Genomic DNA, 20,025 nt, shown 5'->3' on the forward strand with positions numbered 1-20,025 from the left:
TAACTTTTTCTCTTTTGTAGCTTTGAGGTATTTTTTTTTTTTTAATTTGTTCTTTAGGTGGGGGGAGGAGGATGCTAAATAGACACCACTAATTTAAATTGTGGTATATAACTCCATTAACTTTACATTTCAGTTCTATTAATAAAAAAATAAAAAAAAACCGACATTCTACATTTAACTCTTGATCTCTCTTCATTTATACCAGTCACATAATGTAGAATACAAATTAGAGATGAGAAGATTTCTTTCCAAATCTCCTTAACTTCCGATTTCTTAGGTTTTTTTTTTTTTTTTGGGTTAAATATAGATTGCATCCCTCCTGGATGTGGGATTACTTGTACATCTTCCTATATACAATGCACAAAACCTGGATTTGGTGTTAAAAATTTTATGCTATTATTCATTATTCCAATTTTATCCTACATCATAGAGTATTATTAAGATAAAAATTTAAAAACAAATAGGAAGATTCAAAATTCAGAAGAAATATATAAATTTGTAAATGCGGTATGAGTACTGTTCATAGATTGTGAAAAAAGTTTTGTGTTGAAGGCAAAATAACGACGTTACCTTGACCAAAAAACCTGTAACCTTTTTTTTTTTTTTCTTTTTTTCTTTTTTTGAGGAAGAGGAAAAAGAACTTGTAACTTACTAGCTAGTTTGGAAGAGCAGATTTGGTGAGAAAAGAAAAGATTACAAAGGAAAGTTGAATCTTTCTCACATTTGGGACTTTGGATAGGAAAGAATTGAATAGAAATGGAAGGACGTCAGATCCCTTTCACGTCAGAAAAACTTTCTGCCCAAAATCGGCAGAAAACGTGAGAAAGTGGAGTGAGTTAAATGAATTATACCATATGCCATTTTTACCCTTAAAAGATTAAAATATAACTATATAACCTAATAAAATTCTCATGGTATCTCAAGGTTTAAGGGTTTTATGTAAAATTGAATCTTGTCTTTTCAATTCTCTCCCTTCCAAACAAAGGAAAGTTATTTCATCTTCTTTCTTCTCCAAAACTCCCAAATAACATGAAAAGATATTATAAACTTTTCTTTTCTTTTCCAACTTAAGGTTTCTGTTCTTTTCTTTTCTTTCCTAAACTCCCAAACTAGCTATTAAAAGAAATGTTCATTTATGCCTTGTGCAAGTACATAGATGAGGATTACCAATGGATTAGGATGACATGGCAAAAACATGTGCGATGAAGTGGCAATAACGTGTGTGTGGCTTTATATAATTGGACGTGGTGGTGTAAGGACTACTTAATACAAGTATGATTATCGTTGACTTAAAGAGGATAGAAAAAGATTAACTGCAACGGGTGGAGGAAAAAAAAAGATGGATTAATCTTTTATATACCGACAATATATACGCCATCACCGTTAGATATATGATCAATAATTTGAATTTAAAATTAAAATCTAAATTTTGTTTATGTGTCATGTATCCAACTGTGCTAGTGTATACACTGTCAGTCAATAGTAGTATATACAAGATTTACTCAAAAAATACTAACAACAACGAACCATAGAATAGAACAAAAAGAATATTAATGTAATACATGCTAACAGCACTGTTTAATAATTTAATTCAATACTTAAATTTAATTATTCAGATTGATTCATTTAATAAAAAAATTTAAATATTTGAATTAATTAATTGAGTGAAATTGAATTTTTGTAGGCAAAAGTTGCTCAAAAAATAAGCGATAAACCATTATTCACTTATCACTTATGTGATATACATATTAAACTTAATACTTAACAATTTAATAATTTAATAAATTTATCAAACGCACGCAATCTACTGTTTGCTACTGCTGGCAGTAGTAACTACGAGCAGTGATCATTCAAAATCAGTGGGAAGATTGATGGGGAATAGCAAAATACCAAAAATAAGTATTCAAAAAAAAAAAAATATATATATATATATAGACACACTAGTAGTAATAAGAATTATACTAGCAGTAACTTACGCAGTACTCACCACCACACCCCTGAATTATACACCCGAAGTCTCCAGCCCACCCGAAACACAGTGTCCGATTGGTTCTGGGCTTCACTTGGGCGGTCTCTCCCCATCTCCGTCCTTTCCTCCCCGGTCATCTCCTCCATTGCGGTAAATTGTCCTAATTCCTTCCTGCACTGTGTATTATGTGTTCCCTTCCCGGTGGAAACTACTACCAATGAAGTGCTGTATGTTGGTGGTGGTGACTGTATTTTTTTCCCCTTTGTAGGGTTGACAGACTCAACTATTCGTTTCACCGGTTGTCTTCCTAACTTTTTCCGACTTCCGATGCATATGTACATGTATGCGAACTCGTCTTCTCTTTGTTGTCCCCTAATCCAATTGTCCAATTTCCACATCGGTTTAACTGGATTTTTTTTTTCTTTTCACGATTTAAATTTGTGTGTAATCTTTCACTACTATTTTCCTTTCTTCTGTTAACAATTATTATTAAATTCTGAACTTCCATTGTATGATCTGGTGTAATGGGAAAGTGTGGGGTGTTCTATGGTTCCCTTGACTGCACATGCTTGTGTATCAGGATCGAGTTGCACATGCACGATCCTGCTCTCAGTCTGTGTGTCAGTCGGTTTCTAAACTGAGTCAATGTTAATTAATAGCTGCTCCGAAGATTGATGAATCTGTTTCTCATTTGCATTCCATGCGTATCCTATTCATGTTTTCACCTAAACGAACTCGGTCAATATTAATAGCTGCTTTTTTTTAATTTGAAAATTGATGAAGGTGTTTATCAATTGTGCCCATGCCAAATTTTTCGTGTTTTGATGAGTTCATTTCATTCATGAACAATGTATCCTCTGGATTAGAGCATACCTTTCACCCAACTTCCTTTCTTTACCATACAGTCCGGTGCATTTTCTGAAATGAAATTCTTAGGGGATCACATGGTTTGAATTGTTTCTGCTTAGAGTTATGATTCCCCCTTTATTGGCTATGAATTTGGACTTCTATCATCTTCATACGTTTGCTTTCCAGAATTAAGCTGGAACGCTTGTTCTGCCATAACTTTAAAGTGTAAAATTATCTGGTTGCTTGCTTCCTCCTTATTCTGCAGAGATTTTTACTCTTAAAGGCCACAATTACGTACCCCTCAAGATACAGCGTTTGGGTTCAGGGGGTGACTTGCCCCCTGCTGGCGAGTTCAACCCTTTCCCTGTTGCTCGGAGGGTGAATTCCTTCCAAGCGATTGCAATGGATGATGCTATGGAGAGTGGTAACTTGGGGCCTTACCAAGACAGGCCAAGGATATTCCCCAACATGCGTACTAAACCTTACACACCATTGGTGAGGCTCATGTTTCACAACTTTATGTTCTCTAGGCTTTATTTATTTCTTTTCATCATTGTTTGGTGCTTATTGTACATCACTTTTTAGACATGCTCTTTTATCCTCTTTCCACAGACATTTACTTCTGTGCTTGCTGATTATATAATTTTACACTGTTTCTTTATGTTGGTTCAAGTTTAATTGGTGCCAAAGGTTGATATGTTTCACATTTGCTATGCTAGTCTGACATTTTTGTTTGTGGTAAGGTAATAGAATCACAGTGCATGGCCTTGGTTTTAGTTGTTAATCAGAGTTGCATTTTCTTTTTGCTTTTACTGCCTTCTCCATTGATATTAATAGTCATATCCACGAAAGCAAATGATCTTTGCACAAAATGAGCACCGATGTTTGGGATCTGTGATGGAGACTTGCCCCGTTGTCCATTTGCATCTGCCTAGATTATTGAAACATCATTTTTTTAAGTAACTCTTCTTGTTTTAATTTGAATTGAAGAGGTTGAAATAAGTTGAGTCATTAAAGTTCTTCATCAAATGTCGAGGAATCATCTTATTGTTTGCTTGAAGCATATACTTGTTTGCATCAGATTGATAGGTATATTGAAGTCAAAACTCAGAGTCTTAGATATGCTTTCAATTCTTCCAGTTTGGGTTGTCTATTCCTATGCATGCGTTATAATTAGACTGTGTAGCACCCACTCTCAAGTTCTTTTGACTCCTTTCCTGGTTTTCATTGGCATTCAGTGAGCAGAAGATGAAATTTCCATTAAGTGCCCACCCTACCAGATTTTAATGGAATTTGCATAGTTGCATCTTTCTTTTTCATTTTTTTTGGGGGGGGGGGGGGCACTATGAGGTATAAGACAGAGTTGAAAGTCATATAGGAAGAGCTCTTGAGACAGAAAAATGTATGTTGAATTGTAATATGAGATGGTTTTTCTATTTTCTCTATTGCAATGATATTTCACATAAGAGGTGCCTGCTCGTCAAGAGGGATTTAATGTCTAGATTTTTTATCATTGTCAGTTCAGTCAGAGCATAGTTTTTGAAGTTAGTTAGTCTGAATGTCTTGTCCAATGAAATCTTACCTAATGTAGGCCATTTTCTTTTCGAGTTCGTTATCGTAAATGACCCTTAAAAGAAAAAGAATTGTTGCTTTTTAAACATACACAAAATAAAAAATGTGACATTCACATAAGGATGGGATGCTTACAAAGACAAATGTATTAATATCTTAAGGTCTAAACTATGACATGATGCGATGAATGGGAAAACCGTTTCTTGGTAAATGTAACAATACCTGATTTGCTGTGATCTAAGGCAGTCTTTTCAGTGATACCTGTCTCTCCACTTTGTTTCTTCCTAGAATCCTCTATAATCAGATGTAAGGAAGGAAAGGACAAGAGGATGGAAGGTCATCCTTGATATGTCACCCCTGTGAGAAGAATTGGAGAACAAAATTAAGAATCCTTTTGCAAAGTTTGCTCATGTACTGTCATGGTATTTCAATTTGGAACTTTTGTATCCTAAATATATCCCTCAGTATGATTCTGGAGGGAAAGAGTGTAATTTCTTTTCAAACATTAAATATTTTTTATTATGGTGTTTTAAGGTGGAATTCCTCATAGGATAACTTAGTAGGTGAAACAATTTCTTCTATCCACAAAAAGAAAGATGTTGAAATTGTTTGAGGAGGTTTAGTTTGAGCTGCACTTATTATGAACCACAGTTTCCGATCAATTTAGTGTTTGTGAGAGATGAAATTTTCGGTAATATAAGTGTATCATTGTAGTTTTTTGGTACAATTCTTGAAGTGTCTGGATATTATGTGTGTAAAACAAGTATTTTCTCCTGGATTAACTTCTCAAAGTATACTCATTGAGTGCATATTAAAGAACATGAGCATGCAGCATTGGTTATTCTCACACAGATTTGCACAAATTGTTTTGCTTTATATTTTGATTTATTCTGCTGTTTTTAGTTTCTTTGCCTGGTATTATCACCATTGACCCCTTGCTGCTGTGTGCAGATATTTCGTGTAATCAAGAGAATTAATGTCCGTATTCTATTTGTGCTTCTACTTCTTGGACTCGGAGCAATCTTCTATATTGGTGCTAGTACCTCGCCAATTATTGTATTCGTGTTCTCAGTTTGCATTATTAGTTTTGTGTTATCAATGTATCTCACTAAGTGGGTACTTGCAAAGGATGAGGGACCTCCTGAGATGGTCGAGGTACTTGATCTTCATTTCAAACTACTTATGATCTAGAATAATGCGGACTTATGTGTATGTATACTGTCAAGCACTACTAAAATGGTTGTAGATGCGTATATGACTGTTGTTCCATTAATATTCTATGCCAAATTGGGCATCTTTCATGTTATTTCTGTTCCATTTAACAACTATTTTGAGTTCTTTTGAATGGAAAATTTTACTCTTACATTACTATCAATAATATGATTTGCAGTTACTATATCTCCATTCTAATCCTTGCAATTTTGAAGTTTTACCTTGTACATGTACAGGTAGCACTGTCTCAATTTTGTTTTGCCAAATACATATTGGTGGTTTTCACCTTAATGTTTGCTCTAAGCAAAAATGTCAAATTGCAAAAATATATTTATGTTATTCCAAAACTCCATTGATGCATAACTTAAATTCTTTCCATTTGGTAACTGAACCATTGTGTGTATTAAAGGTTTGGTAAATATTTTCATGCATATTATTACATAGTAAAAGAATAGCTTCAGCTATTCCTTCTTATGTCAGCCTTTTGTTTTACGAAATGGTAGCCTTCCATCCGCTTGCAACTATTTATATGTTTATTATCTTTCTATTTAGAAAGAAAAGTTGTAAGTCATTGAAATATTTGACTGTTGGCTTTTCACGTTTGAATACTTAAGTTACGGGTCTTGACGTATTGGTTTACTTTACTAGATATCAGATGCTATACGTGACGGAGCTGAAGGCTTCTTTAGGACTCAATACGGAACCATATCCAAGATGGCATTCTTGTTAGCAGTCATTATCCTTAGCATATATATGTTCCGCAGTACAACACCTCAGCAAGAATCTTCTGGCTTAGGGAGGTAAAACATTCTAAAGTTGGTCATCTTGTTTACTCTTTAAAATTTGTAGCTGTCAAAGTTAATTTATTATTTGCATGCTGATGCAGATCAATGTCTGCCTATGTCACTGTTGTGTCCTTTCTTCTTGGGGCTTTATGTTCTGGTATTGCTGGTTATGTTGGGATGTGGGTGTCTGTACGTGCTAATGTGAGGGTCTCAAGTGCGGCAAGGCGGTCTGCGAGGGAGGCACTGCAGGTTTTTTGGTTTGGAAGATTTTAGATTCTGCTGAAAATGCATTTAGAATTTGATATTCATTGGCTTAAATATGCAGATTGCTGTTCGTGCCGGTGGTTTTTCTGCCATGGTGGTTGTTGGTTTGGCTGTAATAGGCGTTGCTGTACTTTATTCCACACTTTATGTTTGGTTGGAGGTGGATTCACCTGGGTCAATGAAGGTCACTGACTGTGAGTTTGCAAATTAGTTGATTATAATTTGTTTAAGGGCCTTGTTTTTTAGCCTCTCTGAATTTTCAGATTGAGGGTTTTGACTTGGTAATAAGACTGTCATTTTCTTTTCCTTTGGCAGTACCTCTTCTCTTGGTTGGGTATGGTTTTGGGGCTTCATTTGTTGCCCTTTTTGCTCAATTGGGTGGTGGAATATACACGAAGGCAGCTGATGTTGGTGCTGACCTTGTTGGAAAAGTGGAGCAGGGAATTCCTGAAGATGATCCCCGTAATCCTGCTGTTATTGCTGATCTGGTGAGTCTTGCTGGATTTCTGGTTCCATTTATGAATGCAGATTAAGCTTTGGACGTTTGAATTCTAATGCAGCAAAAAGTTGATTGCAATTTATTTTAATTGATATGGCACTTCTAGGACATGGTTTCTATCTTTTGGCTATTGTAGACTTTTGGGCACTGAACAGAGAGTTCATCTTTAGTTTGTTACTGATGAACCTGAAGGAACTATGAAGCATAGGTTCATATCTTTTGTTTCTTGTAGAAATTTATGTAGCTGTCAAGATTTTATTTTACATTGATATATGAAGTTTAGTGTTTGTAATTTTGCATTCTGTTTAAGGATGTAGTATACTATGATTAGATTGTACTTTGCAGCATTATATAGTGATATACTTGGTTGTTGCAACCAATTTAATTGATACTTTCTTGGTTAATTCATTGGTCATTTTATTTAAGGTTGGAGACAATGTAGGCGATTGTGCTGCCCGGGGTGCAGATTTGTTTGAAAGCATTGCTGCAGAGATAATCAGTGCGATGATACTTGGAGGAACAATGGCTCAACGGTGCAAGATTGAAGGCATGTAAATCACTTCTTGGATTATTCTTGCCAGTGTATGAATGTCTTAGCTGTCTAACTTTTAAGAATAATTTAATTTTCATTGTTGACATTTACTACTCAATTATGTGCAACCGGGGACAAAGCTCAGAGATCTTTTTGTGTCAATTATCTTTCATTTTGTAGCAGATTCATATGTATGGTTCATGTTTTCTGTTCTTTGCACCTTAGTTTTAATATTCAAGTTTATAACATGCAATATGCTTAAGTTTTTTATTGGCATTGCAAGCGAATTTGATGTCAACTTGTGTCTCCTTAAGTGGAGCTACAGTTTTGAGATCTCATTCGGCATTTCGATGTTATTATGAACTGGTCACTGCTTTGTTTTCATGACAAAGATGCACATCCTTCTATGCGTGTTGAAAGTATGCTACTGGCTTTTCATGGAAAAGTAATTTATAGACATCTGTCCTTGAACTTACTATGGTTCAATTTCTGTAGCCAGGACTTCTTTGCTTCTTGAATGGTGGTACGATTCCCATTTTCTTTTGTTTGAGTTTATAGTTTCAACTTTCTGTCCTGGTCATACTTTTCCCTTGGCTAAGTGAGGTGAACATTTGTTGTTTAGAAATAAGGCATACATTAATGGTTGATACTAGTGATTTATCAGTATGACAAGTACTGTCCCTGAAAAGGAGCTTCCAGAAATAGTGTGAATCATTTTGTTCTCAAATTGAATTCACTTGTGAATCATTTTACTCTATTATCAAATTTAGTTCCTGAAAGTTGTAATTCTTATGCTTATGGTTGAGCTTTTTGAAAACGGTTGAAATTATGACCAATAATGCTTTATATTACTTTCTTGTACAAGTCCATTTTAACCTTGTGTATAATAACAATTGGGTGCCCAATTTCATAGTTCAGCAGCTCTGGTCATTAGCAGGGATATAACTATGTCCAATATTTCAGTTTGTCCTGCCTTAGCAATCAGTGTAATATAGCCGACTAGCTTTCTGATCCAAGCAACAGACAAGTAGGCCTCTACCTATTTGATGAAAAGTCTAATTACATTTTATGTGGTTATAAGACATCCAATGTTGATTTTACTTGACTGGATCATATGTCATGGTCTTATAGTTGCTCATACGAGTTTATTTTGAACTTTTCCTGTTTCTACTTTCATTGGATTTGGCAAGGATATTCTTCTCTTTATTCATCTTTTTAAGGCACTGGTGGGAAATAAGTCCCTTTCTACATGTTTAGTGCTTTGCTCAACAACATAATAAGCCTATTTGCAGACTTTGAATTCTAGTTGTTTACATGCAGACCCATCTGGATTCATTTTGTTTCCTCTTGTTGTTCACTCATTTGACCTGGTGGTATCATCTGTGGGAATACTATCCATTCGGAGTAAACGTGATGCTGGAGCAATTGGCGTAGTAGAGGATCCAATGTTGATCCTTCAGAAAGGATACTCTGTTACAATAGTTTTAGCTGTTATAACTTTTGGTCTGGTAATATTTTGATCCCTTTCTTTAAACATAATTTCTCTCCTCTTCCTGACCTCTTGGTGCTTCTTTTTGCTGTCCAGAATGAGAAGGAACTGTTCTTTTCTGTCATTGCTTGGGACCCTTGGGTTATATCCTTTGAGTGGCTTGGTAGGTAGTTGAGTTACATTCTCTAGCTGGTGATGGCTTTTCCATTTCCTTGCAGTCGACTCGCTGGATGTTGTATACTGAACAAGCACCTTTGGCCTGGTTGAACTTTGCTTTATGTGGTTTGGTTGGAATTTTGACGGCGTATGTGTTTGTCTGGATAACTAAGTACTATACTGACTACAAGCATGAGCCTGTCCGAACATTAGCTCTGTCCAGCTCCACAGGACATGGAACTAACATAATCGCTGGTATTAGTTTGGGTTTGGAATCGACAGCTCTGCCAGTGCTTGTTATTAGTGTATCTGTTATTTCTGCTTTCTGGCTGGGCCACACCTCAGGACTGGTGGATGAAGCTGGGAATTCAACAGGTGGTTTGTTTGGAACAGCTGTAGCAACCATGGGAATGCTTAGCACTGCAGCATATGTTCTAACCATGGATATGTTTGGGCCTATTGCTGATAATGCAGGTGGAATTGTTGAGATGAGTCAGCAGGTTAGTTCAGATGAGTTGTTGAACCTTGGTTATTTCCTAAAACCTTGTCTTCATCAAATGAGTGTATGATTCATTACCTTTGCAGCCGGAAAGCGTGCGCGAGATTACTGATGTTCTTGATGCAGTTGGGAACACGACTAAAGCTACAACCAAGGGTTTTGCTATTGGATCTGCAGCTCTTGCATCTTTCCTTCTTTTTAGTGCTTACATGGATGAGGTAGCTGCATTTGCTCATGTAGCCTTTAAGCAGGTGGATTCAGTCACCTCCATGACTTTCCTTCTTCCTCATATTCTTCTTCTTCTTCCTTTTTAAAGTGGTTCTGCATATATTTTGAAGTCTTACTTTTTGGACACAGCGATTAACATCTGAACTTCCACACCCTTGATTGTGCAGGTTGACATTGCCATCCCAGAAGTATTTGTTGGTGGATTATTAGGTTCCATGCTTATTTTCCTGTTCAGTGCTTGGGCCTGTTCTGCTGTTGGTCGAACTGCTCAAGAAGTTGTCAATGAAGTTAGAAGACAATTTATAGAGAGGCCAGGTATCATGGTAAGTACGATATACCGATGAAGTTCTTTTGGTGTGTAGGTGATGTCTATAATGCTTATTATTTCACTTGCGGCAGGATTACAAGGAAAAACCAGATTATGGTCGGTGTGTGTCTATTGTTGCATCTGCATCTTTGAGGGAGATGATAAAACCTGGAGCTTTGGCTATTGTATCGCCTATAGTTGTAGGTAGGCTATTCACTGTCTTGATTACTGGTCTTTCCTTTAGCTACAACTGAAAAGGTTTAATCTATTTGCTCCAAATTCATCTTTACTTGATTCTCATGTTTTGATTCTTTTGCTTGCATCTGTCCACCCTCACAGCTAGTCAACTATCTAAACCTATCCAAATTAGTAAATTTCTGTCATAGATACAAAGATCCACCTAGAAATGCAATGTGATGTCATTATGGAGAACCTTGTTTTTGCCTATGATTTTGGGTGAATACAAATATTTGTTTTTTTCTTTTGGTTGCCTTTGAAAATCGACTTTTATCACTATACAGGTTTGGTGTTTCGGATAGTGGGATACTATACTGGACATCCTCTTCTAGGCGCAAAAGTTGTGGCTGCCATGCTGATGTTTGCTACAGTTTCTGGAATTCTAATGGCACTTTTCTTGAACACTGCTGGTGGTGCCTGGGATAATGCAAAGAAGTACATTGAAACCGGAGCTCTTGGAGGCAAAGGAAGTGACTGCCACAAAGCTGCAGTGACTGGTGACACGTAAGTGCATTTTCATTAGTTAGTGATTTACTTGTAATGCAATTTCCTCCTTTTATGGTAATATGTGCACACGTGTGGACACACAGTTCCATTTGTGTTGATGGAAAACTCGAGCAGTTCACTTCTCACTTATTTATATACAACTCATGGACTTCGTTCTGAATCTGACTTGCAGTGTGGGAGACCCATTTAAAGATACGGCAGGACCTTCTTTGCATGTGCTCATCAAAATGCTTGCAACGATTACTCTTGTAATGGCTCCAGTGTTTCTTTGAAAGTGATATTCAAACCATCTCAAAGTATACAGCCCTTTCTAGGGCCATCGCAGACTGCTTGTCAATCTAATGCCGTAGGTTACAACTATACGCGCGCACACACATATACATATACATATTATTATTATTATTTTGCCTGAGTTTGAATAAAAATTTATTAAGCAAATTTTAGTTTATACTTAAATTGTAGTTCGTATACTCTTCTTGACCAGCTATGGTTTCTTTTTGGTTGAATATTAGGATTTAGTTTTGATGGTCCTATTTTTGGGCAAAATGATAAGGGGGATAATTGGAAGCATTCGTTCAAAGAATGGTACCTAAGCGTGGCTTGGGATTTTATCTAGTAAAGCGATGCAAATCAGTTTATTTAGACAATTATGGCTTCAGAACTGGTGTCAAAAACTTAGGCCATGCTTGGATTGTTTGTTTTCTTCGTCGGAAAATATTGTCGTTTTCCGTGATCACATTTCCCTATCACCTTTTTCCTTCACATATATCAAATCGCTACAATAATTTTTTCATGAAAAATGACGAAAAATGCAATCCAAACATAACCTTTATGTGTTTGTTGGTCTGAAAGCGGCCATTGCCTATTTCACTTTGCAACTTGGAACTTAATTTTTTTTTTTTTTTTTGTTGAAAAAGAACTCGGAACTTAATTTTAGATGCGTTGCATCTAGGATGTGTACAATAGGTTTGTGTACAATTGACGTTGTCCTGCTAACTAAGAAGCCTCAACGCCGCCGTTAATGTTAGACGCGCTTGTTTGGACAAACTTTTAGCCCCTCATGGGTGGGTTATTTGGACTAGGAGATGTTCACCGTGCTCGCGCACGGTGGTAAGTTATAGGCATGCCCAGGTTGAAAGTACAGTAAATATTTATTTTAGAAGAGATTTGTTGTACAGAGAACTTATTAAGCTTGGTTGGAATTTTTTTTAATTCTATAGGTTATTTTATATTTAAAGAGATAGTCAGAACATTTAAAATTCCTTGCTTTCCTGGTGTACACTAAGTATGCAAAGAAAATGAATATGCTATACTTTAAAATGTCCACATGAGAAGTTAATGCTATTCCAATGTAATGCATTCAGTTTCAGTTGGATTGATACAAATTTTTCTTCTTCCCCAAAAACAAAGACACCATAGTGAGTCTACAGGGAGAAGAAACTCTAAAGCATCATCCACTTAATTGCAAAAGCTGCTACATATTGACCCAAAGAATGCAGTATAAGCATCCTGACATCCTATACCCAATTGCAACAGAAGGAAAAAGAACAAGGCAAAGAATCATAAATGCAAGAAACACAACTAAATAGCAACCTAGGCAAGAAGTAAATTATCAAAAGGACACCAAAGCTTTCACAGTACCCTTTAATTTTCCAGTTTTGTGTGTGCATGTGAGAGAGAGCCAATAATTAATAAAAACATTACAATGCAAGTTCCAAATCACCGTGGTAAGGAAAAATGACATAATCCAATACATTTTCGTTTTCTTATCCTATAGCCTGTGATATGCACTCTGGTTGTTTTTTAGCAGTGAGTGCAGAGGCATAGAGGCTAGAAAAACGAAATGTTTCGGTAGGAGGGTTTTTCATTTGTTAAGTTTAAGCTAGTAAACAAAAAGGAGTTATGGAGGATGGAATAATACATGAGCAAAAATAGTCCTTATACTAAACGCTGAAAAAAGAAACATGGCGCAGGGAAATTTCTTATTTTGATAGATCTAAATTCACTCATTTTTCATGATGGAGTACACATGGAAACTATGATACCACGAGAACTGCTTTTCGACACCATACTCATAAAAAATTAGAACATTGTAGGTGTAAGCTGATTCAGGAAGGAAAGCTAAAATTTCATCCAGTTCCAGTTGATGCTCAGCAGCAAAGACGTCCCAGAGATTATCCTTCTTTTCCTGTGGTATTTTTGCATAACGCTTGCGATGCTTGGTATTTCTATCCATTAAGCTGGCACCAATGAAGTAAATAATTCACACACTCCCAAACACAAGTTAGCTATCAGCCAAAAAACGCCAGAACAGCGGCAAGACATGAAGGTGATATATATGACTACTTTCATACCACATAACATCTATAGTAGACAAACTATCCAAGCAAACTAACAGAAACAAGACCAACAAGAAAGGAATAACAAATGATAGCAGAAAAAGTAGAAAAACTTGCAAAATAAAAACAGAAGAGGCTAAACAAATTTACCAAAAAGAATGAATGAGAAAGGAGGTTAAACAATAAAAGTCACATAGTTCGAAGAGTAGAAAGTGGCTACAACTCCAGGAGATGCACATACAATCTGCATGTAAGAAAGGGAAGCAACACATCTAGTGCAGCAACAGTGCGAAACCAAGGAAAAAGGAGCAAACATCTAGTCTAAAAGAACCTGGATAGATAGCCAAGAAACAAGAAATATAATTTGATTAAAAGAAGTCTAAAGTAGAAACAGGAGGAACACCTCTTCCATCTCATGGCAACAAGGAGTATACCAATGCTGATGCCAAGAGCCAGAAAAAAGAAAACCAGGGGAGGCTGAGCAACTGGTACAGAATGAGCTGCATGGGAGCTGAATGGAAAGCTACTTTCCATTTCCGTTCATGAAAAGCCGGGTGGAGAAACTTCTTGAAAAGCTACGAAGAGAAGCCTCACAAGCGTGCAGTGCCTACCTATGCGTTACAAATTCGAGGAACCATTAAAGCGTCAGAAGCTAGTGTAGCCAGTGAATATATGACTGTCCATGCACATGAAGAGATGTATACTGTCGGCCAGTGTTAGTAATTCACTAAAAATCATGTTCCTATAAGACATTCTTATTTAACCAATAAATCGCAGAATAGCGGTATTTAACATAACACAATTAGCATAATTACATGGATCATTGCCATGTCTCATGCACTAAACAAAAATTATTTACCAATTTCTTATCTATCACACTATAAAGTAAAGGTAAGACAAAAATAGCCAAAACATGTACATTATTGTCAAGTGCTATTATTCCACTTAAATACAATTTCCTGCAGTAATTTAATATAATATACGATTGTAATTAATAAATCACAGAACTGCAGTAATATGATATAATATTATTAGTAAAATTACATGGGCTATTGACATATTCTATAGCTTGGGCAAAAGTTATCAAGCAATTTCGTGCATGGGTTGTTGACATATTCTATAATTTGGGCAAAAGTTGTCAAGCAATTTCCTATTTATCACACTACAATATAAACCAAGACAAAAATACCAAAAAGCTGTACAGGGGCGGCAAGTTTTGGTAATTCATTCAAGCTCTATTATCTGCTTTTAATAGGAAGCAAATCATCACTTCCCTGCTTTTAACAGCTCGATAGAAAGCATTCTGCCTTTCCATGAGGCTCTTAGTAAAGATGTAATAATTGCTGCTGGGTTCCAAGGACAGAGAACGTTTGACGCCTTTTTTGGTTCCAAGGACAAGAGACGCATGACGCTGAATCCATACAACAATAGAAAGAATAGGACAAAAGAAAGAACAAGTATAAATACAAAAAAAAAAAAAAAAAAAAAAAGATTCCAGGTCATGCGCAACTCTCACAACCCGCACGTGAGGAAGACGTGGAGGACGACCATGCTTTGCACCCTTTTCCTAGTTTATATACATTCTTTAAACTAGGAGGCATAAAACGCGCGTTGCGCGTTGGGATAAATATAAAATATGCCCCTTTAAGCATGTGGATTCATGGAACAAAAATGTTTGTTGGTTAATAATTTGTGTACACAGCTAAGCATAAATATACATGAATAAGTAGACGGCAAAATCATTTCACAAAAATAGTACGAATATTTATTTAGATTTATAGAAAGGTACTGCTAAGATTTAAAGTTAATACTTTTTTAGTTAATATTTATTACTCGTTTAGCATGAGAATAAAGTTCAATATTTTTCATGAAGTGCAGAAGCGTAGGATGTGATGTTTGAATATATCGTACTCGTACGTCATAAGAGAGAAAAAGTACTGTCGAGATATAGAACTACTTTTGTAGGAGCTTGGGAAATTCTTCTTTTATCTCACTCCATTTCTTGTTTAACATGAAAATCAAGTTTACTATTTTTCATGAAGTGTAGAAACATAGAGTGTGACCACAAGTATATATTATGCTTCACAGGACAAAAAGGGAAATACTAAGCTAAATTTGAAGGCATTTTCATTATATAAAGCAATATTGATCCAATTGTGATTATGGTAGCTTGAAAAAAAAGTGATTGAATTCTCATATTAGTTGACTATGAGTTAACCGAGTTGAACAATGAAATTAAAATGATATGGGTACAGTTTTTGAATTGCTCTTTAGTTGAATTGGATAACAATAAAAGAGTTCTAAAATTGTGAAATATAAAAGAATATCTCGCTGACGCAAAGAGTTCTAAGATTGTTGAATTGTTTTCAGATCTTTCCATAATTCATTGATGGTGGCATATTTCTTTACGCACAGTCGTTTCTCTCCTACTAATAAACTGGAAAATATCGTGATTTATGAATTTCCTTTGTTGCTTTGTATTTGCAGGACTGGGAGATTGTAGCAGCTTTAGAAAAGCTGGCGGAGTGCCAAGAAACTATCTTAAATTGGGAGATTGTAGGACTGGGAAGTAGTTAAATGCATTGGCTTCACCCATAAAGGCTGCTCTTTTTGATAAGGTCCTTTTGATAAACTATTCTGTTGTTGCGGCCATGACAACTCCTGAGAAGAATACTTGCCAACGATCATCTCTTCTAGGTAAAATGCTAGCTGAAGACAAATATGAGACCAAGGATCTCAAGTCTCCTAAAGAATATTTATTCTTGATAAACTATAAAGGTTACTATCCACCAAACATTCTTATTTCATGAATCTATGTTTAATTGGGCATGTTTTTTATTCATTCCAATGCGCATCGCGCGGTTTATGCCTCCTAGTAATAATGCATTCATCAATCACATTTCAGATGCTCAGCAAACAAAGGAAAATGGAAGCCCAATATAAAACTCTCCAATTTCAGAGTCGGGACATAAATTTTGCAACAAATTCAATCAAATCATCAATTAAATCAATTATGGTTCATACACTTCCTGAGAATCACAATATTACAACATCTTTAAGTTACAATTTTTGGCCTATCTCTTCTACTTGAAGTTGCTGTGAGTTAGCCTAGAACTCTGTCATTTGTACATGATTGCATGAGGACTGTACTTTTGGAAAAAAAAAAGTCATAAGAAGGAGGGTCCTATTTTACATCTGACTGCTTCAGAAGCCCAGTCAACTTTGAACTACTTCTGCAACAACATGGATGTAAGGAGGAGCTACACAAGACAAACTCTTTTTTAATGGTTGTATTTCCAAAAAGAAAGCACGCGGACACCAGAATTTGATTATCATCAATGAATGATATAGGACATGTTGCCTTGCCTCCAATACTACCAGCAGTACAAAATCATTGAAACTCCAAGCTCTACATGTCTAAAATGATATCCCTGCTAACTTATCAACTCCCGCGCGAAAACGAAGGCCAGAACCAATCTGCTCTGAGGTGGGACATACCCAGCAAAAGATATGTGGTCCTAAAACCTGCAAGTCAAGTAAATCACGTATAAATGCCTAGAAAGCTAAGACCATATCTCGGAGAGCATGTTGTACCATGATATCTACAGTATTAGTTAGTAAACTTCTATGCACAAAGAGCCTAATTTGATCAGCCAAATGAAGTGCCTACTCTAGACTCTCTTATTTGCCACTAAGAACAAGAGAAGAGAGAAACAACTTACTGATATCATATTCTCATAAGCACCAAGATCATATGGATGTGAATACAGATAACCTCCTTTTTCAGCAAGCCACATAGCTCTCACACCTTCATGGTACTGTATGGTAAAAAAGGTAGGAAGTGGTTATCAGACTTGATCAGATGCCAGATAGATGAAAAAAAATTACTATCACTACCAATGCAAACCTCTATTGTGGTCTTGTTTTGCAGAATAAGATAAACATGCCAAAACACAACGATGGTCAGCACAAGAGTCAATGGCACCAGCAGGAGCCCTGAAATGACCTGAAGGCTAAATTGTTCAGGTTGAATGCAAGGATATGCAAAATTATAACTTGTTGAAATATATATACAGGAAGAAATTTATACACAAGATGCGCGCTAGCAACCAAACAGTACATGCCCAATTAAACATAAATTATAAAAGCACTCGTCAATGTTTCTATGTCTGTACATCTTTATCTATAGTATATACATATTTGTTCTTCATGCAAGTCACTGTAGCAAAGCATTGTGAATTTGATACAAACATTATAAACCAAAAGTATAATGAAATAGTATGTTTTGAGAATAAAAACCTAATCCCTGAAGCAACTTTTGTCACGAGCATATAGTTTTCTTAAATCAGGATCAAACAAAAGGATTTGCCATTTGAAAATATATTTATCTCGGCCATCATCCAAATATTATACTTGTTTGTGCTATTCTTTTCTAAAACATCTATATTTTCTTTTCCAATTGAAAAAACCATGACACTGGCATGTCTGCATAGCTGCAAAGCAACCCCAACCAAAGTCTCTAAATTTTCCAAAGCAACCACAATCGGAGACTCCATAGTTTGGATGGCTAGCCATATCAAAAGCTCTCTTATCAGTGAGCAAGCAAGGGACCGAAATCTCTTGTACATGGTCAAAAATTAGCACAAAACTTAGCATAAATTCAATAATAATCAATAAGAAGACAAATATGCAACAATAATGCTGTCTTCCAATCTTTCAATACCATTATCCGGAGCACTTTATCACTAATTGCAAGCAAATGCTCAAAGCACCGATAGTGAAGAATGCCACTAACCCATTATACCTCCTAGATACAAAATTCATGACCTTAATTTACTGGAATTTAGAGTCAAAAGTGAAACTTAAGCAAAGGCAATAAGTTGTCAACTCTATCAACTTGATCTTGGTGGTGCCATGGTCAATTAAAAGATGATGTTCTCAATGGTCCTGCATTTCTGACTTGATGCATTTACCAATACTGCCTAAAAATACTTTTATCTGCATTTTTCAAAACTCAACATTATCAGTACGTAGAACCTCATATCTCTATAACCAAACCCCTAAAATGCAGATCCACTGTCCCCAACCTGCCACATAGAATGATGAGACCAGCATCCTAATGCTCAAAAACTAAACAAAAATGATACTAAGGGTGCCTATTTATGCCACATGACTGCAGTATACAGGTTAAATTTTCTTTACTTTCTAGTTAAAAGATATGCAAAAAATTGAACTCGTGCAGAAGTAAAAGTACAATATCTAAATTCACAAAAGTTTTGTATCTTTTCAATAACAAGAAACATCAAGAACAATTGTTCTGAATCAGTACATGAAAAAACTTTTGAAATTAACAATAGATGTTTAATACCTTAGCAAATGGGACATAATTAGCATAGCCACATCCATAAATCAAATCAAACATCAAGCCTCATAATGAATATAGATTCTACTGTCTAAAATCCTAATGTAACATTGTTCAACTCTAGATTAAACTCCAAAATGTAAGATAACAGAGCCAATTTGCAAAACTTTCATCCTCTGTAGATTCGTCAGTCCCACAAGCTAGAATACATCATTCAATTCTGATATCAACTGTACCGGTTAAAAAGAGAAAAATGACAAGACCAATATGTTGCAGCGAACAACCTCAAACACTTTTTAAGTTCTTAATTGCGATTTTCATGACAACATAAGATAGAGCAAAGCTACCACCTAAGTAAAGCAATTAATCTTCTCATGAATGTGAGCAAGCTCCATCAGCACTTGTTCAAAGCCAACAATGGTGTTGCCCTCACCCTTGGTATGCGCAACTTCCCTTAGACAAACCAACCACAACTTCAAAATATAGAGAAACAGAACCAAACATATTAGAAATTATGCTTCACAATTTATAAAAAATCATAAGTTCAAACAAACAAAAGGAAAAATATCAGCCAAAGGAGAACAATGCTTAAAACATTTGAATAGTTATTGCAGGAAGAGAAACAAAGAAAGATCTCCCCTATAAGACTTATAGTCACTACATTAATTTCAAATGTATTTTAGAAAAGCCAAGCTACTAAAATCTCAGGAAAAAGAAGCAAACAAACCACACAGAAGTAAGAGCATCTCTCCCAAATTTTTTCATCTCCAAACTGGTGAAATAAAGAAAACAAGCATGCTAGCAGAGGAAGATCTATAACAAAAATAAACAGAAGGAAGGTTAAATAATGTTCAAGGTATTCTAGATAAAGTAGAAGCATGGAATAGAAGACTACATGCATGCATAACCATATTCATTTTAAAGTTTAGGATTTTTTATGCTGTAAAAAAGAATATAAAGGTACATGATGGCAAAGCCATTTGTGGATAAACTAATATTGCCTCTAGGCTGTCTGAACTTAAGTGTGGTGCTTGAATTGGCTTGGAGCCATCGAATAAGTGTTTGTAGGGCAAAAATGTGATTTACAACTCTACAATCACTTCATATCTACAACAGAAAGAAAGGCAACACAGGTATTAAAAATAAAACAAGAAGCTAACTGGATAAGGAAGAATTGGAATAGATTGTTCAAACAGAGAAGAAATACAGAAAGAGACAA

General features: G+C 35.7%; 2 protein-coding genes and 1 long non-coding RNA gene across 5 annotated transcripts in view; 2 read left to right on the forward strand and 1 right to left on the reverse strand.

Annotated features, from left to right (window-relative positions):
- Nucleotides 1–1,977: 1,977 nt before the first annotated feature.
- LOC113767599 (pyrophosphate-energized membrane proton pump 3) lies at nucleotides 1,978–11,575 on the forward strand. 3 transcript variants are annotated; one of them, XM_027311748.1, is made up of 16 exons: nucleotides 1,978–2,119; nucleotides 2,238–2,310; nucleotides 3,084–3,313; nucleotides 5,342–5,545; nucleotides 6,251–6,402; nucleotides 6,489–6,636; nucleotides 6,713–6,845; nucleotides 6,967–7,139; nucleotides 7,577–7,697; nucleotides 9,003–9,190; nucleotides 9,390–9,827; nucleotides 9,913–10,077; nucleotides 10,222–10,377; nucleotides 10,454–10,565; nucleotides 10,883–11,102; nucleotides 11,278–11,575. In XM_027311748.1, exons 3-16 carry the CDS (start codon nucleotides 3,221–3,223, stop codon nucleotides 11,375–11,377), a joined length of 2,403 nt encoding a protein of 800 aa, XP_027167549.1. In that variant the 5' UTR covers nucleotides 1,978–2,119; nucleotides 2,238–2,310; nucleotides 3,084–3,220; the 3' UTR covers nucleotides 11,378–11,575. The 3 variants fall into 3 exon arrangements, with proteins under 3 accessions (XP_027167549.1, XP_027167550.1, XP_027167551.1); XM_027311749.1 differs by lacking the exon at nucleotides 11,278–11,575 and having other exon boundaries at nucleotides 10,883–11,106; XM_027311750.1 differs by lacking the exon at nucleotides 2,238–2,310 and having other exon boundaries at nucleotides 2,004–2,119.
- Nucleotides 11,576–16,470: 4,895 nt separating this feature from the next.
- On the reverse strand, nucleotides 16,471–18,454 carry LOC113767507. The gene is made up of 3 exons (XR_003468020.1): nucleotides 17,352–18,454; nucleotides 17,167–17,262; nucleotides 16,471–16,969 (listed from the first exon to the last, which is right to left on the reverse strand). It is a non-coding gene; the product is annotated as an uncharacterized LOC113767507 (long non-coding RNA).
- A 769-nt stretch (nucleotides 18,455–19,223) lies between these two features.
- LOC113767818 (pyrophosphate-energized membrane proton pump 3-like) overlaps nucleotides 19,224–20,025 on the forward strand; it is a 14,715-nt gene continuing 13,913 nt past the window's right edge. The window contains exon 1 of the mRNA XM_027312021.1: nucleotides 19,224–19,244. Within this exon, the coding sequence (XP_027167822.1) occupies nucleotides 19,224–19,244 (21 nt within the window). The remainder of the gene's footprint in view (nucleotides 19,245–20,025) is intronic.

The sequence above is a fragment of the Coffea eugenioides genome, chromosome 4 (genome assembly GCF_003713205.1).
Source record: "Coffea eugenioides isolate CCC68of chromosome 4, Ceug_1.0, whole genome shotgun sequence".
Lineage (NCBI taxonomy): Eukaryota > Viridiplantae > Streptophyta > Magnoliopsida > Gentianales > Rubiaceae > Coffea > Coffea eugenioides.